General features: G+C 32.7%; 2 protein-coding genes across 3 annotated transcripts in view; both read left to right on the top strand.

Moving 5' to 3' along the window:
- The window catches only part of LOC130891815 (SIN3-HDAC complex-associated factor), a 30,196-nt gene extending 16,946 nt beyond the window's left edge, over positions 1-13,250 (top strand). The window contains exon 7 of one of the 2 annotated variants that reach the window (XM_057796813.1): positions 12,961-13,250. In XM_057796813.1, the coding sequence (XP_057652796.1) occupies positions 12,961-12,999 (39 nt within the window). In that variant the 3' untranslated portion in view covers positions 13,000-13,250. Of the gene's footprint in view, positions 1-81; positions 12,452-12,960 lie in introns of those variants that run through there. The other variant, XM_057796812.1, reaches the window with a different exon arrangement.
- A 5,021-nt stretch (positions 13,251-18,271) lies between these two features.
- The window catches only part of LOC130891654 (UNC93-like protein MFSD11), a 33,299-nt gene continuing 25,287 nt past the window's right edge, over positions 18,272-26,283 (top strand). Inside the window, exon 1 of the mRNA XM_057796507.1 lies at positions 18,272-18,526. Within this exon, the coding sequence (XP_057652490.1) occupies positions 18,440-18,526 (87 nt within the window). The 5' untranslated portion in view covers positions 18,272-18,439. The remainder of the gene's footprint in view (positions 18,527-26,283) is intronic.

Raw genomic sequence — 26,283 nt, 5'->3', positions numbered from 1 at the left:
ATTAATTGATTATTAATTAATGACTAGTACAAAAAAACAATACAGGACATTGAATATCACAGTTAGAACGGAATCACCCAGGTATGGATAATCATAGATAGCAGCATACGTAGATGCCATCAATATAAATAGAATATCAATAGCAACGGTTAAAGGAGGTAGGACTAGCAGTCAACATGGAAATATAAACACAAGCCCGTACGAACATAATGCTCCAGAATGTTACAATAACAGATGAAAATTTGTAGAGTAACATATTTCATATACCTGGGTGTAGAGCTTACCAATAATTGAAGCGAACACATAGAGATTAGCAGAAGAATCAACCTGTCAAATAAGGTGTATTTAAGCTTTCCTGTCCATGTTTAGATCTAGAGACTTACATATAATCAATAAAGTCAGAATATACAGTAGAATATAGTAACGTACGGTTGTAGAACACAAAAAGTGACAGATTACATAAACACCTTTGAAAAGGAGATATTAAGGAAAATATATGACCAGAAATATGAGAACGGAGCATGGTGAACTGGGGATTCAGACATAATCAAGAGTTACATCAAAAATACAAGGAACTAGAGTACTCTGAATTTTTCAGAGTACAAACACTGCGATGGAATTTACTTGAAAAAAATTTTGAATGGCGTAGGCTAATTGGAAGATTTCGGATCTGGTGGTAGGAAGAAGACGCAATTCGTTTTTTAAAAATACGCAAGAGGAAGAGGGGAGCACTGGACAGGAACAACTGGAGAAGGAAACTTCGTGGAGATGTTTTTTGGAAACACACGAAAGTTTAGAAGGGGTAAAGATGTCCCTGTGTATATCTATTGATAATGTCTCTATAAACTATTATAAACAAAATACAACACCGCGATATACTGGATATAACACTTTTAAGTTTATAGGATTCATAGAAATTATTCATATTGAACTCGAAAATTATTATATTAGTTTTGATATACGTAATTACTATACTGTTGTAAATTTTACGAGTTTGAAAAACCATAACGTCAAAAATACATTTTTATTATTAAAGAATTACATAATCAAAAATCCCTTACACAATTTTTTTTATGTCTTCAGTCCATTAACTTTTGCGATGCATCCGCAAATTGCATTTTTACACTGCACACAATAGGTGATGGTCACACACACCTTAGTTTAATTGGACAAATATTTTGGCGTAGATTTCGATGCAAACTTTGAATGCTTATTCTGTGCTCCATCTATGGCTTGCTATGCGATGGGCCAATTCCTCGCGTCGTAAAGGTTTACGTAACTCATATTAGACGAAAGTTGATCGAAAGTGTCCACCCCTCCTTTGATTTGGTTATAATTGACAGTTATCACTGATTTACCATTTTCTTCTGAAATTTCCATATCTTCATGCAATTTGGAACGCAATATATTTATTTTTCAATTTTTCAAAGTCACTAATTCTCGAGATTGATTATACACCTTCACGTATAGGTCACAGGAAAATTAGAGAAAATTATGGACCATGGTAAATTTACGATCAAATAGTAGGGTTAAACCTAAGTGCCCAATAACAAATATTGACAGCTTTAATTTATAACCTCACTCGGTAGCGCCTACTGGTTACCATATAAACGATGGCCCCCTTAGACCATACATTTGCATGGACTGCTACTCCTATTGTCTACAGCAAAAGGAACGCGGCGAAATATCTATTAGGACTACCGTCAACCAGTTGATTCGCTTTCTTTAAAATAGGAATTCGATTTTTCAGAAATCTATTCCATTTTAAGAAGAATCATTAATATCTGATGATTTTGGTTAGGAATGCTTTTCGATTCTTGGATTAAAAACAGTCAAAGAAGTATAGACTCTTCGATAGTCGTACAAAACCCTTTTGACATTAGTCCTTGTAGATTTTTTGTCATTTTGTTGGTTATATGTAATAGCAGACCATGTAACTGTATGGTCTCCTTTATCAATGAAACTAAACTAAGTGTTGCGAATATTATTTGATGGAATACTTTTTGACGGAGGTGTCTTGTAATTTAAATTGTAAATCAAAATTCTGTATATTTGTCTTTTTTCTATGTATACTTTACATAAATAGAAAACATTGAACGATTCTACAACGAATGAATTGATGAATGATTTTTTTACACAGTGGATGCTTAATATAGGAAGATTTAGTACATAAGTAAATTTGAAATATCAACAAACGATTTTAAGTATTCATTCATTTTTATATAGTGTGTGAATATTTATTATGAAGCTACTTATATTATACGTTTGCTGATATTTTAATTGGAAAGAAGAATCGTCAATGTAAAAATAATCAAGGAAGATTACTATAAATATAAAAAAAATTACTACCCTAAATTTATCAAATTTCGGTTTTTATTCGATAATAATATAATATATGAATTATACAAAAAGTTATGTATGCGTTAAAAAAAAGCATTTCGATTCCGAGTTTACAGGAAGCACGCCACTAATACTGGGGATGCACAGAAACCTCTACTACAATATTTCGATATTCTGCTTATGAGATAAAAAAAAACATCTCTTATATTGTCAAATTAGAAAATCATAAAAATAGCTCTGAATTGGATCTCTAAAAAAACAGATTCGCTATATCCCTTTCATATTGCCCTGACGGTGCCTGATCTTCCAAATAACGAGCGAAAAAATAATTAAAAAAATAAAACCCCGTACAATATTTAAAAAGTTATAAATAATTAAACACCTCATCAAGAAAAGATCTTTCAAGATAAGGAAATCTACTAAAAAAATTCTGATGCCTTGAAAGAATACTTAAATAAAAAAAAATTGGGTATCTAAACTAAACTGAAAAATATAAACACTTTTAAGAATTTATTCCTGTTGGAATCTTTCATTTAAGTCAATTGTTAATTAACAAAATTTTCTTGATTGTCCTTAACTAAATGAAATTTTAAATAATTTTTTCGCTTCGTGGAGCCCTCCTTATATACATACAAACCAATTTTGCGTCATAATAGTTAAAAAATATAAATACTTTGTTTACAACAATTTAAATTCGCACAAAGCTTGAATTTTTTTGAGAACATACGTTTTTGTCATTACATTGGTAATTGTAAAATAGCTGTAAGATCGATACAGACCAGGATTTTCGTGCGTTTTTATATGGTATTCTTACCAAACAATCTAAAGCACAAATTACAATCGTATTTACTTCTGGATATGAAGTTCTACCTGCTACTACATTAGTAATATTTTTTAGATTGCAATCTTCTCCCCAAATCATCAAACATTGTGAATATCGCACACTTGATGATCGAATGGTCTGCAATACATCTCAGCACTAAATTACTATCTTCTTCTCATTGAAGGTTGGCAGCCACGTTTTCAAATGCGTCTCTGTCCTTCGCAACATGAAACAATTCTCCGACGATGATATTTGTACATTCTCTTATGTTATGGAGCCAGGATTCTTCGTCCTGCCGATGCCTTTTTTTCCTCTACTCTGCCTTGTATTATGTTCTGTAGCAGTAGGTATTTGTCGTTGCGTAAGATGTGTCTTATGTAAGATGTTTTCTTATCTTAATAATTGTCAACAGCTTTCTTTTGCCACCAATGCGTCTTAATACTTCGTAGTTGGTGATTCTATCGGTCCAGAGTAACTTCAGGATGCGACTATAGAGCAACATCTCAAATGCCTCAAGTTTTTTGATCATCTGAGCTTTCAAGGTCCAAGTTTCCACTTCGTACAGCAGTACTAGCCACACATAACATTCCATAAATCCTATTTTGACGTGGAGGTTTAGATTTCTGTTTGCAAACAGTACTTGACAAATGCTTTTTGAGCCATTTCAATTCTGATCTCGATTTCTTCGTCTGGATCCATTTGAGCGTTTATTCAGTGTGAGAAAAGGGTTAATATTAATATTTTGTTTTTTATTATAACCATGAATTTAGTTTTTTCAATATTTATAGTGAGTTCTACATTTTCACATTCTCGGTTGATTCTCTCTAATAGGATTTGAAGATCTTCGCTCTCAGCCATTATAGCAGTATCATCGGCGAATCTTAAGTTGTTAGTTAATGTTTTTCTGATGTTTACCCCCGCATGTCTCTCCTCCAGCACTTTCTAAAATACAAACTGAGAATATAGATTGAATAGTTGTGGAGAAGGAACGCAGCTTTGACGTACTCTCTTTTGAATTTCGATTTCGTTTGTCTCCATTCTCTATAAGTTTATCGTATTGGACTTTATCAAAGCTCTTATGGAAATGAATGAAACAGACATATACATTTTTGTTGTATTCTCTGCACTTCTGTAGTAGTATGCTATGATAGCGAATAATGCTTCTCTAGTTCCTAATCCTTCTCTAATGTCAAACTGCGTTTCATCTATTTGTTCTTCAAATTTTCGATATATTTTCTGCTGGATTATTTTCAAGAGTACTTTTAGTGTGTGGCCTATCAAACTGATAATCCGATATCCGTCACAAAACTTAAAGTTGTTCTTTTTAGGCAAAGGAAGAATACTGGTTTAAGCCAGTCTTTTTTGGAATTTCCCCCGTTTTATAGTTTTTGTTGAACAATTTTGTAAGATGGGTTCCTATCGTCAAAAGCCTTCAAGCATTCTTTTGGAATGGCTGCTTTTCTGGCTTTCGAGATTTTTATGGCATGCTCCACTTAAGAATACATAGCTCTTCCGTCTGTCCGCTTTCTTCTCCCGCGTAATCTCGCTCTGCTGCAAATAGGCGCTTGATGTAATCTTCCAAAGTCCGTTTTTTGTCATTTTTTGTTAACTGCATCTCTCCTTCGGTGTTCCTTGTGATCATTGGCATCTTTTTTTATTGTGTTTCCAGTTAATTCCTTCAGTTTTTAATGTAGATTAAAAAAATCATGTTTATTGTTCAATTCTTCCATTTTACGTCAGCTCTCTTCCATCCATCTTTTTTTGGCCTCTCTTATGGTGGTGGTGCTCTACTTGTTTCTTTACTTGTACATATTTTTGTGGGCTAATGTTCTTAGAGTTACGCTTTTTCTCTATATAAGGTTTATGATTTCTTGGGTGATCCATGGTTTTTTCGCAATATGCTCTTTTTGCCTGCAATTTCTTCCGCGGCACTCAGAGGAGTCGTAGAATTAATTTTATTCCAGGCAGTGTCGATATTCGCCGCTGCTGCTTCGTTAAAATCATTAATTAAGTCGTTACATTTTGCTTGATATTGAGCTTTTCTATGTCTAATATTTTTGGTTTTGTTACTCGTTGTAGCCTTCTTAGTCTTACTTTTATAAGCTGCGAGTAGTTCATGGTCCGTGTCGGCGTCTGCATTTGGGTATGTCTTAGCGCTTTTAATACTTTTCCTAAACCTAAGCCTGTTGATACAAATGAAATCAATTTGGTTCCTCATGAATTTACTATCATTTTGTTTAATTTTTCATATTGGTGACTCGTTCAGCTCCAAATTTCGCGCTGTTGCTATGGATTCTTATTATTATTTAAACGACCAAAATATGAATGTTGTTCTGGAGAAATAAATTACTTTCCAATGTGCAATTTCAATCAAAGTTTTGTTTCCTTTTCACTTGTCATGGGCGAAAACTAAATATTGTAAAAATGGAATTTATATACCTTTTAACATACTTAATCCATGTTAAAACAATTTCAACTCTAGTGTTTGATAACTCACAAATAATGATGAAAGAAATTATTAGAAAATATCCTTAGTTAGAAAGTGTTGCGATTGAACATATCAGTTAAACAAAAGCAATAAATTAGACTATCAATTTAACCGATCGAAAGTTAGTGATCTTTCTTGATATATTTTGAAAAAATAAGTTTTCCTGGTGCCTTTATCCTAACAGAAGGATAAATTGAGGTCTAAAGAAACTCGCATTGTCTTATGAAACATCGTAGTGCTTTAAACAAGACAAATCTTGATAACACCATTTTTTGAAACATTTCAGCTGTATCCAAAAAATCTTCCATGTAAAATAATACACGGGATGAGTCAAAAGTCTTGATATTTTTGGTTCTTTAAAAAATAGTATCTAATGATTCTTTTTTAAACGATCCAAATTCGAGGTTACTAGACTTTTAGCACATCTGTGTTTTTGTATCGGTGCTATTTATTTAGTACTATATATATAAATTTCGAAAATAAAATCTTGTCCACCAATTTCGGGAACACAAAAAAATGTATAGCTAGCCAAATTTAAATCGTGAATTCTTATTTAGTAAATTGTTAGTATCTATAAATTATTGTTACTAATAATGCAATAATATATAACTAAAGAGGGTCCTGTATCTGCCATACCAATGCATATATTGGTGTAGATTGTCTGGAAGAATTTGATTAACGGCACAAAGTGCTCTGTGCTACAAGAAAGTCTCAAGGTATGTGCCTATACTAGAACAAATTTTTGATGATGAATTTTTGATTTGGAAAAAACCGATTCACAAATAGTTAAGTGGGAACGATTTTCATTATTTTAAACATATTTAATTATTGTGAAAAGGGTATTGTTCAAGAAGTATGCTCATACCTTGTTCTTATTGAATGATTTGATCAGTGGCAATGATGTTAATTGGTATTTTTTTATAACAAGATGCCACACTTTTTGTAAATAAGAAATTATGTACAAATACATCGCTAAAACATATTATAAAAACAATAAATTTTTCAGTTTTTGTTCAGTTTACTAATACTTTCGAAATAAATGAAATGTTATAGGAGATTTATTGAAAATTCTAAACAAATCTTCATTAACGTCACTTGACAAGGAACAAATCAGCATGCAATGCAATAATAGGGCGGATTGACTACGTGCAACTTTTAACTTCATACACCTGGTCCAATACAAATACTTTTCTTTCCCCCTCTTCGGTGACGGGCAGCAGTTAAGAACAATCGTTTTGATATTCGATGTTCTTTTACTCAACATCTTCTGTATTAAACTTACTAACCTAACCTAACCGAATTCTCTTTTTCCTGTAAGCGTTTGCAGCTCTCTTCTTTTGGTCGTACGTGTGTTTCTGTTGATATTGAAAGCTCAGTTTTTAAGAATACCTGCCAAGTTTCCGCTCTAAATCTCCTCAAGAAATTGATATTTTCGCTCTTCACGGAATGCCGAAAAATTTTTGAACGTAATTCTGCGTTTCCAGCGTGATTAGGTACAATTCCCTACTTAATTCTAAATTTGAAGCGATTCCTTACGATTTCTAAACGTTTTATCACTGAGAAATTTCAAAAGGTGATTTTTATCTCAACACACATTGTTGGTGTTGGTTGAAAAATCGAAGCCTACATATTATAAAAACAATAAAAGTTTTAGTTTTTGTTCAGTTTACTAATACTTTCGACATAAATGAAATTCTATAGGAGATTCATTGAAAATTCTATATAAATCTTCACTAACGTCACTTGACAACGAACAAAGCAGCATGTAATGCAATACAAGACCCGATACAAGGGCGGATTAACTTACGTGCGACTTTTAACTTCACACATCTAGTCCAATACAAATACTTCACTTTCCTCTTATTCGGTGACTGGCAAACAACCTCTCCAAAATTTCCTAATCTTCCTCGACGTTTCCCTTATTCCATTAGATGAGACCCAAAGCCACCTAATCACTTCATTCTAACCTGGTGGTAGGTTGATAGTAAGGAATAATGTAGACGCAGCTGCACCCGCTCTTCTGCAATCTCTGTCTTCTACGTTCTTACTGGCGACAGAGAGCAAGCGTGCACATGACGCTAATACAACATTAGTAAAACATCCCGACCCTAACCTTGCAGAGGATATTATTCCTATATTCTATTCAACTAAAATATGAGCTCAATGGTGTTCTCCATCTTATACAGGTAGTTCACTTCTTTTTTTTTCCATATTTATCTGACATCAATCTGTTTGTTAGATTTTGATAGATGGCGGAAAGTGTATGTCTTGGTCAAAATCATGCGCAGATGTAGTACAGCTAATCGGCTTTTATGCAAGATCTTGCAGTAGCAATTTCCATGCTTTGATGTCATTTTTATTGTAATACTGGACAGAAATTTAGTTACTTTTAAACACACACAATCGGTGATATCAGCTGTTGTTGCGAAACTAAACTTAGTTTTTATTAAATTTTGCTTTGTTGCCATTTTAGTTAAACAAAAAAATTGCTAGTTTTGGGTTAGTGGCAGCCTTGATTTCAAACAACTTGTAAAGTACGCTTGATACGATACAAGACAACGTGGAAGAAATTGCAAACAATTTCTTGCAAAATCAGAATATTGCATATACGAATATTGCACGTCTTTTGAAGTTATGCCAGTCTCTTGCCATCCCATCATGGTTGCCACTACTCATAATTCCATAAATAAAAGTGAACAATTTCCTAACAGAATATTTTATTTAATATTTCATGACCGGTTTAAAAATGAAAACTAGGTGAAGTAAACAAGAAAAACTGCATCACTGGCAATAATTATATCTAATATTACTTTTGGAATCCGGTGCACAGAAATTATCACCCAGGCAATGGTGGAACAGGCCCTAGGATTAGATGGGGAAATATTCTAAAATTATTTGAAAAACTCCTAATGAGAATAAGACATAACCAAGAAATTAATAGCGAATGACGTAATATGAGTTCTCTCTAGAATTGCAATTACACGTAATAAAAATGGCACCTGATTAATAATGTTGCAAGCGCGAGATCCTGCATGAAACAATCAACTGAACTTCATCTGCACGGGCTTTTGATAAAAAATATTGCGTTTAGAATTGCATTGCACGTTGTCTTGCATAATGCTTTGCTCATTGTCAAGTATCAAAAGCAGTTTTATGTCTTTGAATATTCAGATGAAAGCTAAGGGACACAAATACGATAATAGAGTTAACGAAACGAATGTTGTAGCTGCAAAGTATTGGTGTCATATTTCCACATTTCTTTTGATTAAACATTTAACTCCTCTCCAAACACAACAAACTTTGTTTACTGCCAAATTCCTAGAGCTGAATATATATCTTATAAATGTGAATTGAATCAAAATAGGTATTTTGAGATTATTTCCAAACTTGTGTTCGATTTATAATAAGTGTATATGATATAACTTTGTAAGGCTCTATAAGAGTTATTGGTTTGCTCACCTTCAACTTTTTAATTTTAAGAATCGAATAAAATATCATTTTTTATCCGTCTTTAGATGTTTCTTCTCATATAACGATTACTTAAATCTTTATCCACTTAGATCTGATTCTCCCTTTCATTCTCATACCTCAAGTTCACAATGTAGCTTTGAATGGCTGATTACACAATTTCCCCATAAATGGCAGAGCCATTTTTTCTCTATCTATGATTTTTCCTCAATATTTCATACTTTATACGTTACAAATATTCTCATTAGTTTTCGTACCACTATTCTTAGTTCTTTTCCCTCTCTTCTTATTATTGTCATCGTTTTTGCTCCATATATCATCTTATCATTGGTGACCCTTGTTTATCTTTGCTAGTCAGTTTCTCATTAGTATGGTATGTTCTGTTGTCAAAAAAATATAACTCCTAATCAAAATCACAAACCATATCATCACTAACAGACCTAACAAATATACTTGGGAACATATGCATGCGAATTGTTGTGTCTGCAGTATACAGATTGAAGTACCTTACTAATGATGTATGAAAAGTATTACATTTGATTGTCCTGTGATTGCTAATTCTCACTTTTTATTATAATCGATTATTATACGAGAGCGTAACTCGAGTAGTTTAAGGATTACGTCGAGTTACGAGTGAAAAATAATCGATTATTTTTCATTGATGGATCGGTACTCATTACGATTATATAATAGATGAACCGATAATCAAAAATCATTTATTTTATATAAATATTGAACGTACAATTACACGTAATTAGTGAAACGATTGTTGCTTTCTAATTGCACAATTTGAGAACCTAACGAACACCTAACGCATTTCGAAATTGTCGTTTTTTATGTCTGTGCGTTAAACTAACTTACATTTTTTTCTTGCCCATTTTTTCAACGATGTTCAATGCTCGAGGGACTCTAATGAGTTTGCTTTATATTTTGTCAAATTGCTGATAGCGCAGGAGTCATTGGAATCATACCTTATTATCAATTCCAATCTTCCTATTGGACAATTTTTGTATCAAATTCATATCTTCTTCCAATCCAGATTTATGGTTAAGAACAATCGTTTTGATATTCGATGTTCTTTTCTCAACATCTACTGTATTAAAATTACTAGGTATAACGGTGCTTTATAGCTACGCAACGTAAGTTTTCATCATAGTTTTTCTGATCACTTCAGAGCTCCAGAACTGAATTCTCTTTTCTCTGGAAGCGTTTGCTCTCTTCTTTTGGTCGTACGTGTGTTTCTGATATCCTGGTTTTCACAACTTCTTACGTTTAATAGATGCTCGCTTAATATTGCCATTTCTTAAGAATACGTGCTCGTTCGAAATCTCTTCAAGAAATTAATGTTTTTGTTCCACACTGAATCCCGAAAACTTTTTGAACGTAATTTTGCGTTTCCAGCATGTTTAGATGCAATTGTTTCGCTTAATTCTAAACTTAAAGCGATTCATTACGATTTTAAGACGGTTTATGACAAAGAAACTTCAAAAAGTGATTTTTATCACAACACACATTGTTGTTGGTGGAAAAATCAAATAACAGTAGATTAGAACAAGTCGATGTACGGCATACTGTATACTTCAATTCATCTATAATTGCTGATTCATACCATACCCTTTGTCTTCGCCAGTGCTCTTCTGAAAGGTTTTTGAACTATCATATACAGCTGGATATATTTTCAACTTTTCTTTTATAATAGATATTCCTTCTCTATACTCTACATAATCTTGACATTTTCGACAGTACTCTACTCTATTAGTACTTAATTTCAAACAAAATGATATACAAACGTTGTTATCAAACCACATACTTCATACATATCGTACTGGAGGATTATGAAAGAACAAATTAGTACCGATTTTTCAAATCAAATATTTTGAAGTGATGAAAACCGCTTCCACGCACATTATTGGTCGAATAGTTGCCCAAAAGTTTAGGGTAAAAATGTGTGGAGAGTGGTTTTGTTTAAGAAATTTTTTCACCCCATAAGTGTATATGTAAATAGATTTTAAGAAGGTGTCTTGTGACCTATTCCACTGAGATCTTTTCAGATATATTCCGCTTCTTCAAATTAAGATTACATTCTTCTTAGGAAGCATTACAACCTAGAGACTGAATATTTCATGTATTTTTCGTTACTAGTAACTTTTATCGTTACGTACAGTATTTTTAATATACTGTTGCAGTTATATAGAACGTGCATTGCAGTTTCTTCCTCTCACATAATTTACATAAGGATTTCTTTGTTAACACTATCAATTTTAGATGCCTCTTGAGTTCAAAATGTCTTGTTAACTCACTTTGACTGTTTTTTCCTGCATTTATTTTCGATTATATCGTTACTTTAGTCGATTGTTCTAATATTTTGACTTGATGAATTCATTCGCCATTATCTTGTACTTCATCCATTTCTTTGATTAATTTTGCAAGATCCAACATAACTAATTTACTTGGTCTTGAACAGTGGAGGTGAGGAGTCCACGTGGGCTGTCGGTTTCTTAGACCGAATCTTAATTTGGTTTGAGTGCCGTGCGTATTTATGAAATATTGATTGTTCCTCGTATAACTGTCTTCTGCAATTAATATTGGAATAACTATAACTATCACAGCTATCAAATGTAATATAATTTTCATGTTATTGTGAAGGTATTTCTAAGATATTGACAGCCGTTTATTTTATGATTTAATTAATTTCTCTAAATGTACATATTCATTCATGATTGGGTTTTCAACAACTCAACCTAATATACTATGAATATACACATATAGGTATATTTGAAATATGTAAAGTGATGTACCAATTTTATACTTAAATAAAAAATCATATTAATATATACTAATTATAAACAAAACTTAAACATTTCGTTACATATTGGGTATCTAGAAAATTTTTAATTCTAATTCTGTATAAATATAAACACGTATAAGTTATGTATCAATCTATATAATACATCATACAATTTACGTTTGTCTGGAATACATGAAGTTTATACAGAATTGAAGATATAGTATATTTATGGTTTGTTCTGTATTTACAGAAATATATTCTTAATGTAAATCTACATGAGATATACATAGTATATACTGTGTTGATTGCCTCGTTATATAATAATATGAAATAAAATTGACTGTTGACATTTTGATATTATTTAACAGTTGTAAATAAACTTGTTGAAATGTGGCATCTTTTTATGGACATTATGAATGAGTGGAAACCAAGTTTCAAGACTTATTAGTCGTAATTATATATATTTTAAATTATAATATATTTATTTATACATATGTATCTAATTTAATTTTAATTGTGAATTAACATAGGAAATTATAATTATATTGAAAACTATGATTTATGTAGAATCTTTTTTAGCTAAATAAATTGATATAAAAACAAAATGTGTTTTGTAGAAGTAACACTCTGTTTATTGCTGCTCCTTCATAAACTATTAACAATTATACTATCGGACGCGAGTTTCGGACACGTATTTTTACGAGATTTATCTGAAAAGCTTCCGATCTGAAACAAGATTTTTTGTCCGTAATCACCCAGGGTTGGTAATCAACAATTTCGAAATGCAATTCGTGAATTTAAGTCATGGAAGTCACCGAATTGTGAGAAGGTGCGTTGTCCCGATGGAAAAGCACTTTCAGTTTTCTTCAAATGCGGTCGCCTTTTTTGCAATTTCTTTTGGTTTTCTTTTTTGAACATAATTGATAAACATAATCCAATAATTGTCCTAAAAATCGGTCACCATATCTTATTCGGTCAATAAAACTGTCTTTGCCTTTTCCGGAGCAGATTCTCTCTTTGCAATTCTCTTTCTTGATTGTTTTTTCATTTCAGGAGTGCAGTGGTGGATCCAAGTTTCATCTACAGTTATGAAACGACACAAGAAATCCGACTCAATTTGCTTAAACCGCGTCACTAAGGCCTGGAAAATGTTTATTAGAATACGCTCTTGCTCCCTAATCTAACCCAGTAGCATTTGGTGAACTTTTTCAATTATATCCCTGGTTGTCACAGTTTTTGGACTTCTTAAACGCTCGTCGTCATCAAGCTGGTACAGCCACATTTGATTTCAGCTGCCGAAAATTTCACGGGCTTAAATGATGGTGCAGAGTCTCCAAAAACAGTAAGTAATTCCTCTTTTTGTCTTTTAACCTTTCGCCGGGTGCAACGCCATTCGTTGGACTGTAGACCGGTTTTCGTTATTATTAGGAAATAGAAACTTTTTGCTTTATTCTACCTGGTATTCATTCCCTGCAACAAAAGGGTAAACGTAAGTCCCAGTCGGTCAATAAACAATTAACATGGAATTGAAAGTTTTCAACTGCTGTCCGTAGTACTGACAATTGGTATTCAAGTCATTTAGATGACAGTCTTTTGGCGACAAAAATGACATTCCTGGACTAGGAAGTTGAATGTTCGACTTCCAAAAAGCGTTGATGGTTTTATACACAACGAAGAAAAATAAATGTTTAGTTTTGATTTTAACTCTCGACAAATTATGCTCCGGATACTCTGCTGAAAGAAGATGGCCGATGGTCATATTTATCATATAATGAATGTAGCTGGGATCAACACGAAATAACTGTTTATTTAAGGATTACCAACAGAAGCTCTTGATCAAAGAAAAAGAAAAAATCTGCTTTTTTAAAAGCTTTTTTAAGACGTTATCAAAAAAGAGCTGTTGACATTGTCATCAAACTAACATATTGGTGCTCTAAATTTTGAATATTTTTTTTCGTGACATTTTGAATATTGCACATTGTTAATTAGCACGACGAGTTGCTATAATCATGTGCCCAACTTTAATTTCAATGTGCTAGTTTACGTTTCTATGGATTTTCGCTATGTTCGACAAAAATAAAATATATTGAGCATAGAGCTTATATCGACTGACATTGAGAAATTGGTAGAAGAAACCTGTTGTCTAGTAATTTAAATAGACGCTTTTTGGGGCCGATAGATGTCTCTATTTTTAACAATTTGGAGTATTTGCTTTCACGCACATGGTCCGAATACTATATAGAGCATACTTGGCAGTTGCGACGCGCTGTTGCTAGTTTGTGATATATCCTATGATCAATAATAATACTACTTGAAACTAAAGAAAACATACAATTTCCATCAATCCCCGTCATAGTGCTTAAAAAATCCAACGTGGACTAGACAGGAAACAATACTGAGAGACTTCTTTCGAAATGGTTATCATCTGCTTCTCAATGTCAGGTATGGTGTCAAAAAGTATCCCTTTTAACACTATATGTGGTGTATAAAGCAGATCTGGGCAATCGCGAAGACTTCACCTACCAAAAACTTGTTATGATAAAGAAAAAATATTTTAGCCGATTTATCACGACTCTTCCTTCGGACATTGATTCCAAAAATTCTACTACACTTTTTTTTAATTTTTAGTTTTCAGTTGTTCTTCTTGGAGCAAACTCTTAACAATCGAAAATTCGATGTATTCCATTCAACTTCAATACCAGACTCATAAATGTACACTCGAACTTTATCTCTATTTTGGTAATGAAATCCAAGTCTTCATAAAGACGATCGTTCAATTCCAGGTAAATTGTCAATATTCTTGAAACCAATTCGGTATTTGCTCATTTTGTTTGCAAATTTTCTGTTAACGGAACTGAACGAAATCAGTGTTTTCCAGTAAAGGCCCGTATAGACGTGGCTAGTATCAGCAGATAATTGATAGGCGCTTTTAAATTAGACCCTTGTAAACGCACTACTAGCGAAAATTACAACTAACAGTTTAGTTGTTACTATTTGCATTTAACATATTGGATAATACAAGCGTTAAGAAATGGAGAGGGTTGTCACGAGACTATAACCACGTCATTAGCGGTTTAGGCATGCTCGTCTAGCGCTAGTTGCCAATTGTTGAAATGAGTTTCACGGACTTGGAAGACTAACTTGATAAGTTTGGTAAATTTATTGCTGCATAACTAACAACGGACCTGCTAAGGCTGCTTGACATGATGCAATACAACGTGCAATGCAATACAAGATGCAATATTTCTTTCATGCAAGATTTCGCACTTGCAACATTATCGGTTCTGTGCTATTTTTATTGTGCGCAAGCTGCAATTCTAGGAAGAAATCTAGTTTCTTTTAGCTAAACAACCACCAAATGTCAGTCTTAGATTAGCTGATTTCCGTAAAGCTTTGTTATGTTGTTTGTTAGTTATGGAATTTTAGTAAGTGGCAGCCATGATGCAATTGCAAGAGACTTGCATAATGTCAAGCGACGTGCAATATTAATCTATGCAATATTTCGATCTTACTAGGAAATGCATGCAATTTCTTGCACATTGTATTGCATCATATCGAGCGGCCTTTAGAAGTGTTTATTATCCTACAAGATTGTATTCAAGGATTGATCACAACTGAGAAGTCAAGGCTTCTTAAAAACACAATGACCCCTTCTACATCTCATAAGATGTGCTAACTGATAACAATGACCCACGCTCTACGGCTGAAATTTGTGAAGGATTCTTAATTGGAATTTAATATCCTTTCACATGAACATGTAGGCCACTGTTAAATCCAAAACTACAATAATATAATATCACAGAAGCATTCTATAGCATATTATAACTTAATGCAATAATCTTTTACTTTCATTCATTACTTGGTATTAACCTGTAATATAAGCAATATAAGGGAACTTGCCTGGAAAAGTTGTGTAGCACATAGTATATAGCATGAAGAACTTCTGGTAAAAACTTTGATATAGTGGTAACAGGCACACGAGTTATTTGAAGTTCAGTTTTTGGCGTTTCTCATTACATTATTATTTTATTATATTAACGGAGTAACATAGCTCTTCAAACTTTAAAGAATTCATTCTCAAAAACTGAAAGTACTCTTTAAGGTCTTTATCTGTTAGTTCTCCCCTAAACAAAACAATAAAGACAGATAGGTACGCACACTGAATTTGACAACAACACAAAAAACTAACCAATGAATGAATAAAAAAAGAATAAAGTGAGAAATTTCTTATTGTTGAAGTGAAATAAACCAACATTCAAAGAAAAAAACATCGAGACATTCTGAATTCAACTCGGCTCGAGACGTGGTCCAGGCCAAGTTAAAGTAGGACCTCTGCCGAATGGCACCTACGGGTGCCACCAGTCCATTTAGGTGGTATTTCGGCAGTATGATACGCTATCATGCATTGAAAACTACATTACACACATAGGGCAAACATTAGTTATGAGAAATAAGTAGAATTGAAAAAGTTACTTGCCTTTGTCTATTCATTTTCGCAAAAATTCGAAGAGGGCTCTCCAGTTGGACGAGTTTCACGCACAAGGTCAACTTTGAACTGATATTGTTCACGATCGGTGGCGCCCCTGACCAACCTAATGATTCATTAGGTCCAGTAGATGCCGCTAGATCCCGCCATTCCCCCGAAATACAATTATTAACAAAACCAGAAGTGATAGAAAAGGTGGCACCCGTAGGTGCCGTTAGGAATTGACGGGTTAAAACAGTATTCGCTTCCTAATGCAATTTGGAACCCACAAAGTCTGCCCTATTTACAGAACTTCTTTATGCCAATTATTGAAATTTTGCTCTAAATACTGCGATTTAATGGAATAGAAGACATTTTTGAAAACTATAATCACTGCATCCACTGAATATTTCACATGTACAGCGGACGCAAGAATTAACACAAATACTAATAACCACGTTAAGATTGGAAGTTTGGCGATAATAGCTTTGTTTTTGGGGCAAGTTGCACATTTTTCCTGTGCAATTGTGGTTTGAATCAAGTCCGTGACTTATTTCTGTTCTGATTTTTGTGCTCTTCGAACGGATTAGTCATCTGTCAATTCAAAAACGAAAAAACAACCGCAATATAATCTCACTGATTTTTGTGTTTAATATGGGATCTATCTATTGCGCCCATAACTTTTGAGAATCCATTGGTTGAAAACTACTGCCTTATATGCATTCGCTCTTCATATGTTGGCCAGGTTATGACATTAGGAGACAGATTGCTTAAAAAGTAGGTTTTTAACTTCCCAGCCTTTCTCAACGTACTGAGTGCAATGCCAAATCGGTCAGCAACATCTCTATCGGATGCTGATTTATGTCTGGCAAACCATAAAATTAATACAGTAAATTCATTTGCACTCAATTTGGCAGACTCATCACTTTGGTGGAAGAAATATTGCGATTGTTTTTCTGTTATTGTCAATTGGAACTGGCCCACTTACTCTAAATTTTTATTTGTCACCTAAATTTTCCGATTAACTCTTCTTCACTCAATTCTTTCAACCGCTATATTACGGAAATGGCAATATTTATGAAAAAAAGTGCGGATAGATTTTTGTAGAAAATTGGATGATCTACAATTTTTGTCTGAACTATTTTTGCTAGAAAACTCACCGTTTAGCTAAAAAACGTAAAAAACCTATTTTTGCAAATTCAATAAATTTTTTGCACAAGGGGGATTGATGGGGATTTTTTACAATTCATTTATAATAGTATTCTGAACATTCATACCAATTTTTAGCTCTATGGGAATTTTTGTAATCTTTAAAGTAAAATTTGACTGGATTTGACTAGAATATTCGTTGGTAGTAAATTAGACACATCTACACGGACCTCAATCAATCGCATGTTCGTTTTTGTTCACTTTTACTTATTCTAAGGTTACGATCATTCTTCATCCTCTTATTTTCACTCTTAAATCGCTCATATCATTTGTAAACAGTCTTCATTATCTACATTAATAACCATAAACAAATTTTAACATTCTTATTCGGCACTTTTTACAAGTAATAGGTGCTATCATTCGTTAGCCTTTTTTCTAATCACACTAACAAGGCAAGTCAAAATTATTCCAAGGAATTTTTTATTGGAAATAATTTTCATAAAATACGTGACCGCGTTATCCATTAATGGTAGATCCGGCACTGGTTCAAAATAGCTACGAGACCTACTTCACGATATATAATTCGATATTTATATAGAAATTAGTTTCAAATTATTCTTAGAAAGCGGTATAGTGGTACTAAACGTTTTATTAAAAATTGCAAATGTTTTATTTACAATTTTCTCTAAATTTCAAATCAGTACCTTAGTACCTTCCTGTCTTTGCATGTAGTACCTACTGCACTCCAACCATATCTACTTTCCCTCCGAACGTTGCTTTTTAGACAACGTAACGTTTATACAATAAATAATTCAGTATTATTGAAAACGAGAGAGAATGTGTTTGGTAGCTGATTGATCAGTAAAAGTTTTAAATTTGTGGTTGATTGTAATAGTGTTACAAGAAATATTTTTCAAAATGGATAAAAGTTTATTAAATATAATATTGCTTGGCGTGGCATTTATGTTCGTCTTTACGGCCTTTCAGACTATGTCAAACATACAAGTAAGTTATAATAATATTATTTATCCCGAATTACACATATTTCACATATTAATTCATGTTCATAGGTAAAAATGAAATTATTCAAATGTTTATTAACATTTTTTATAAAATTGTATGGAATATATTAAAATTTTTTTAAGTTTACTATAAATTTTGTTTTTTATCGACGGGTTCCAAAGTTTTTTGTTATCACTATTATTAGCAAATTTAGAACAAAAAACTTGAGAATAAATAATTTAAATTTTTTACGTACGTCAATATATTTATCATATCACTTTTTTTTCAAAATATTCTATATTTATCAAGAGAAGTTTCGGAAATGTTATGGGTTAAAAAAATATTCAGATCATATATTTCGTACTTTATTTAGAAATTCGAATCAATAGATGCCATATGTTAAGAAAGTGAGTTGAGGAGAACATCTAAGTAAATAGCAATCAAACAGAATCTTTATCACAATTTATCAATTCAGTTTTAACAAAATAGAAAAATGGACAAGTGAGAACCTACACAAATCATGTTAACTTGAAAAAAACTAGAACAAGTATCATTTGGACTAACCTAAACTAAAATATGAACTACTACGTAACATAAAACATTCACAACATTATTCGAGATGATTTCGAGTTATCTGATATTCACATTTCAAATATTACGCCTATAGCATTGATATTATTTTCAAAATCTTTGTAAATATATATCATGTTTACTAAATGTAAATAATTCAATGATTCTATATTTGTAGTAAATTGATGACTCAATTTTATTATGTTTCATTTTAATTTGTAGTCTTGTATGGTAAACTATCGCTTGTTTTTGTATCGGGACCAAAAAGAAAAAATGATGCACTTTACTTTGACCAGCTTATTATTCAAAGTATTGTAACTAAATAGTTAAGTGAGGTTATCAGTACAAACATAAAAACTTTGTACTTTTATATACATTCCATCTTTTTAATTGTTATGGAAGACATATGTGGAGGGATATAATTAATCGTTCTTAAAACGGCCGCACGAATTACAGGTAAAGGGATTACAAATTACTCAAAGTAACAGTTTTAAGGACCAACTATCTCGTATTCTGCGAAAGCATTCCTTAATCTCGCAATGCAATACAATTAAAATGCAATGCAATTAAAAAAGTGTCGCAATTGTCTTAAACCGATTGACATGATACAATAAAACGTGCAATGCAATGCAAGATGCAATATTTCTTGATCAAAAGCATGCTCAGATGAAGTTCAGCTGATTCTTTCATACAAAATTTCGCACATATTATCGATTAGATGCTATTTTAATTGCGTGCAAGCTGCAATTCTAGTGAGAAGTCTAGTTACTTTCCCAGTAAAAACCAACCTGTTCATCAGACTGCAAAAGCTACGCAGCGGCAGATATCATTATTGCCACTTATTCACTGACCACTTTTTTCTTGATCATTTCATTTAGCTTTGTTATTTTCATTTTTAAACCTGTCACAATATATTAAACAAAATTTGACGTTAGGAATTTGTTTAATTTACTTATGGAATTTTTGTTATTGGTGGTGATAATTTCGTGCAATTTCTTGCAAGTTGTCTTGCACCATGTCAAGCTGCCTTTACTATTCTCTAAAGCTACTAAATCAATTTTGATAAAGTTGCGAAACTTTTATCCCGATTTTCATACGAGGTAAAGCCGTATCAGATTGTTACTTTCAAGTAATTCAAATGCATCACCGACTCATCCTCAATCTTGAAGATTGTGCTAATAGCCCACAACAACTTCATCAAAAGTTGTTGTGGGCTATTATTATTATTGTGTTTTTTGTTGGAATTAACATTGTTTATTTCAATTTTGGCTGCGAAAGTATGATACTGAAGGAGAGGCTTGAGAGCAAAACGCAACCAACAGAGAAAGTTATAAAATTAGATACGAAATTGTAATGTCACAACTGAAAAACTACGCCATCTAGAACGTATGAAAAATGAGAAAATTTGGGAGTAAATGAAGACCATTAACCACATAGGACTGCTCTATATAGAAAATTCTCGCTGACAAACGGTTAATGAAGACAGAAATGGTGACCGTGGCAATGGATAAGAAAAAAATGAGGAAAACTAATTATGCACGAGATAAATTAAAACTTAAATGCGTGAATGAGTGAACAGGAAATAAAAATTAGAGAAAATAACAACGGACACAAATGAAATGTTAATGAAAATGTACGATTCGGAAGCCGTCACCAGAATATGTCTTTTGTTGACGAGAAGGAAACGACTGACAATGAACCACGCTCGAGTCGGCCGATGACAAGCAGAACACCAGACATGATTGAGTGAGAACGAAACATGTTGATAAGGAATGGGCGACTGACTGTAGGTATTATTAAAGACGGAGGAATTGAGTAGGTATTAACAGGCACACGGTTCGTACCATTGATCGCTATTATTTGGGTAAAAGTAAGATCTCCTCTCAATTTTTGCCGCATATATAAAATGTTAAAAAGAAGGAAACTATTGGTGTTTTCATGACCAAGTGCGATCGGGATCCATCCTGGAGTAGAATGCTGTTTATTATCTGTCAAGACAATGTTTTGTTTGATTGATTTCCATCTTCGATAAAGGTGGAATAATCCATTAGGAATTCGTGTGGGTCAAACCGTGAACGCTTCATTCTACGACGAAGTTTTGACATGGTTGCTACGAAGTATCCAGACCAAAAAGTAACGGTAACACGCTGACTCACTCTGCAACTCGCGTGCTCCAATATTTGGACCAGTGTCAGTGTGGCGTTTCTGTTCTCAATCATTCATCGTACTTCCCTGACCTAGCGACTGTGCAATTCTTTTTGTTTCCTCGCATGGAGGAGTTCCTAAAAGGGAAACGTTTTGCAAAACTAGGAATTTATTGGTATCTTCTGTTTTGTTTCTTTTCTAATAGTTTACCGTACATTTTAGGCATAACTCATATATTATAGATTCTCTCAGTACTAAATGTGATTGTGGATAAATAACTCTAAAAAATGTGTGCTCTAATAAAGTGACCCCGAAAGAGAAGATATATTGCTTTTCTTCTTACAATTGTGAACTATTAGAAATGTATATAAATCTAACAAAATATACATTTTGCTGCATATAGCCAGACATATAAAGCTTTTTACATTTTAACAATGGTTAAAATTTGTTTTGTGTCGATATCGCCATCATCTTACAACTTCTGACTGATGTTGCCTTGTAGTTACAGATTTTGACTCGTGTGCCTTTTCACTGCTAGGATTACTTTATCAATAATTTAGAAATCCATTAGAATGCGTTTATGGGACTATTTTAATCAGTTGCAGCAGACTTTAGAGATGGTCCGCAAGCAATAAACATTAATCTAGACCTACTAAAATGGGGCTAAGCCAGGAAAACTTCACTGATCCGACTATAGTATGGCGTCGCAGTAAAAAGGTTCTAACAGAAAATTTCAACTTTGAATTACGTAGTATAGTAGAACGTCGATTATCCGAACTAATGGTGTTAGAGGTCGGATAATGGAAATTTTCATCTATTTTTTGTGTATTTATTTTTTTATATATAATGAGGAAAAGGAAGATTTGAAACAACAACTTTCTTTCAAAAAGTTGGTTTATTTATATAAACATAAGATGTGCATGCTAAAGAAACAAGTATAAACAAGTATTATGAAGTCCAATGTTTAATATAGCTACATGTATCAAATGAAAAGAACAAAAATATGTATTTACGTGTATGCAAAAAAATGATCAAAGTGTATCTAATGAAAGCTTTATCAAAATTTAATGCTGTCTGCTTTAATGTCGATTCTTCATAGCAGCTAAGTATTCTCTTTAGTTGTAATAACTGCGTAAGGCACGACTCTTCTTGATGTTCGAATTCAGTACTTGGAGTGCTTTCCATAAGATTGTCCTGAGTCATCTTCTTCTGGTTCCTCACTGAAAGCCATTCATTCACGTTATGTTCATCACAACCCACGAAAATACTAATATTACTCATTTAATCCACAATTTCCGATGAAACTTCATTATCATGCTCGCGGATTTCGATTTCATCTTTGGATGGTTTCAATATTTTACTCAATGACAATACAAAGTGCAGATTTCAACTTCATTCCATGCTTTTACCAACATATAACTGCTGTCTTTTATATGATTTTTTTTCCGTAGAAAAAATAGTTTTTTCGTTATTTGTATCATCTAAAAGTAGACGACGCATGAGCTTTTTTCGGTACAGTAGCTTTAATGTTTCGATTACCCTCTGATCCATAGATTGAACTAGAGAAGTTACATTAGGGAGCAATAACTCCACCCCAAACACCTTATGCAAAGTTTCAGATGATGGATGTACCGGAGCATTGTCCAAAAGGAGAAGAAGCTTGCCTTCTATTCCACTATGTGTCTACTCACAAATTTTTTTGGCTTGTGTATATTAACGGTATTTTCTCGTTTTTAAAATATCGTAGTTTTCTGGATTTATCTATTATTAACAATGGAACCATATGTGTCCTAGATGCATTGACGCACACCATTACTATAACGCGATCCTTGCTCATTTTGTAGCCTGGAGCTGCGGTTTCTTTTCGATACCAACGATTTAGATGGAAAAGCTTTGCAATAACGGCCCGTTTCATCTGTATTGTAAACGAAATCCATATTCTTCAACTTTCTTATCTTAATTCTTCAAGTTATCGAAAGCTGCTGCTGCTGCTGCTGCAACCAGAACTTGCGATAAAAATTGGTTCATCACTAAGCTTCATGTTTAATTCCATTGCTCTTTTACACAAAATGGGCTCCGATATGGAGAATGTTTTTGCAAAAACCAAGTGTAATCAGCATTCGCTTTTTTCATAGTTTTACCATTTGAACTGCCCGTCTCAATTTCAAGATTTTGTGCGTACCTGGTGAAAGAATAAGAATTATTTTTTATTTCTGTTATCGTTGATTTACCAACACCGAAGTCGATAGCTGATGTCGTACCCGATTCACCTTTTTCCATCGCAGAATAATTTCCATTTAATCTTTTAATGAGAAAAACTAGACGTTTTCTTTCTGTTAACATGTTTGAACTCAAATGAGGTCACAAAGAACGATTTGAAACTGAAAGTAGGTTATCCACAACCAGTCAAATGAACAGAAAGGGTTCACAGAATCAAATGCAATGGACAAATTCGGTCTACAGTTCTAAGTAAACCAATACGGATTCAACGCCTAATTTCATTAAACAGACCCTCACTTATACATCTGATGGCTTTCGATATAGACGTACTGAGAAAAATAACTTTATTTTTGTTCAATTTCATCAAAATAACAAAAACCGGCTCCAATAATCGAACATTCGGATAATCGAAGCTCCAGTTTACCTGAATTCTCGTATTAGTTCTGTTGCTATTGTATGTAAGACCTGTTGTTTTCTTTCAATCTACTTACCAGCAGAATGTCAATTTTTGTGCCAGAAATATGTAATATTAAAGATATAATATTGTTAGATCTACATTTTTGACGTATTTTTTCAGCTCAATGACTCTTCAATTGTATTAGTGTCATATCAGATTGAATAAAGATAGATGTTACATCCATTTATTGATAGTTTAGAGTATTTTCATTATCTCAACTTGAGATAAACGCACAGAAATCTACTCTGATTTTTCATATCATCATAAATTAATAGTATGAATAGCATGCGATATTAATATAATTCTTGTGAATAACGTAATTTTGTATTCGGTTCTGTAAAAGTGAACGTCTGTTTTTATCATCATCGCTATAACAATAAAATGATTCTATGAAATTAATTTTATCTTGAACTCCGTCACAAGCATTTCCTTTTTAACAGAAACAAATTTGTTAGTAACTTCGTTGGTCTGGCAATTTTGTTTTAAATTTGAAGTGTGTAGTATAAAATTATTACCATCCATACAGGTTGTTCCAAAATTTGCTAAACAAACCAAGCAGACGTTTTCAAATGGAACATAGTATGTTTGATTACATTCTACATGGAAAATTGGGTCATCCTTCTGGCGTCAAGTGTATTTGCCCAGAAATTACCACAAAAGATAAATTTTCAAATGGTGTTGGCAAAATTCGTTCTATAGTGTTGAATACGCGAATCCGAACACAATCTCCAGAAAAATTGACTGTCATACAGGTGGAAGTCAATTTAATGTTTCCAGGATGATTAGAAAGCACAAGTACCATCTGTATCATATTTATCTGCATCAATATTTATTTCGAGATGCCTTTTACTATAGAAAATGCTTTTGTTTATGGGTCGCAGAGGAATTATGTGAATCAAAGACGTATCTACTTTCCAAAATAATAGCCTAGTGAATAGTCATAACTTTCACTATTACGCATTTTTCCCATACCGTGGTCGTCAAAATCGATTGAATATAAATGTGATTGGTGAGATTATGGACACTGTAATCCCTATGTTTTTTAAGTTCGCTTGAATGGAAGAAAATTCGTAAGAATCTTGACCTGCGTTTTGGGATTTAGATAGATAGAACGGGAATATCTATGAACCGACTACTTCCGATGATATGCTATTTGAATTAAAAACGTGTTTGCCACTTAAATATGACATTTCAAGATATGGTAGACTATCACTTGAACCAAGGGTTACAATCTGCAGCGCTTAAGTTATTCGAGCAATTGCTATTATTTATTTTCGTTATTCTTCAATTGCTTTAATATTTAATAATTGTGTTTGACTTTGTTATCTCACAGTTAAAGACAATTCATGATAAATATTATCCAGAATTGACATAATTCGCCTGGATGAAACATAACTAATGGAAAAAATTTGGCCAAAGTGACCTTCACCATTAAGATATCTCAAATGCTGCTGTGAATTTTACTTGTTTAAATTGAATGGATTCATCGGGATTAAACCTTTACTATTAATTTCTACAAAAATTGGAATAGCTGAAGAACGACGAAACACACAAATCAGCTATTTTTTAGACGTTTCACATAGATTAACCAAGGATAAATAAATTTTCTGATCAAATTTCAGAGCCCTAGATGGAACAATCCATATTTGACTCACCCTGTATATATCCCTGTCGAAATATTTTAGGATTGATTTTAGAAAGAATTTTTTACCTGTTTCTTATCCAATTTTGGCAACTAAGAAACTTGTTTTTGTATATATTTATGCTGGTGAGTGATAGTCAATGAGGTTATTCGCTCCAATTAATCGCATGTTTATGATAATTAGTTAATTTCCTTATAAAATCAATTTATATTTTCTCAACAATAATCTCTCTTATCATACACAGATTTCATAATTATTATCTACAATTGAAATCAAAACCCTTCATAGATTAACTTTATGATGAATTACGAAAATAATGTTTGCAAGGAATTTATTATTAATAAATTATATTTCTATTTAGTGATTTCTTTGAATATTGTTTTAACCTTGAATATGTTAACCTATTCATCTACTTATGATTTAATATGAGAAGGAACAAAATACGTCCACCCTTAGCTACTATATACGAGGGCTGCACCGTAAGTTTTGAGATAGACAAATAATAACAAATATTTATACTTGGATACGGCTTTATGTTCTTTAAAATACTCTCTATTAAGATTAATACACTTTTGCTTGCGATGGAACTAATTATGACTGTTGACTGTTCAACAACGTTTTTGTTTGAACTGATGTGTGAGAGCTCGCATTGTCTTGGTGGAAAATGATTCGTCTTCTGCGATTGGTTTCCCTGATTTTTTCAAACACTTCTGGCAAACAAATGC

The sequence above is a fragment of the Diorhabda carinulata genome, chromosome 3 (assembly GCF_026250575.1).
Source record: "Diorhabda carinulata isolate Delta chromosome 3, icDioCari1.1, whole genome shotgun sequence".
NCBI lineage: Eukaryota > Metazoa > Arthropoda > Insecta > Coleoptera > Chrysomelidae > Diorhabda > Diorhabda carinulata.
This window is presented reverse-complemented; position numbering and strand designations above follow the sequence as displayed.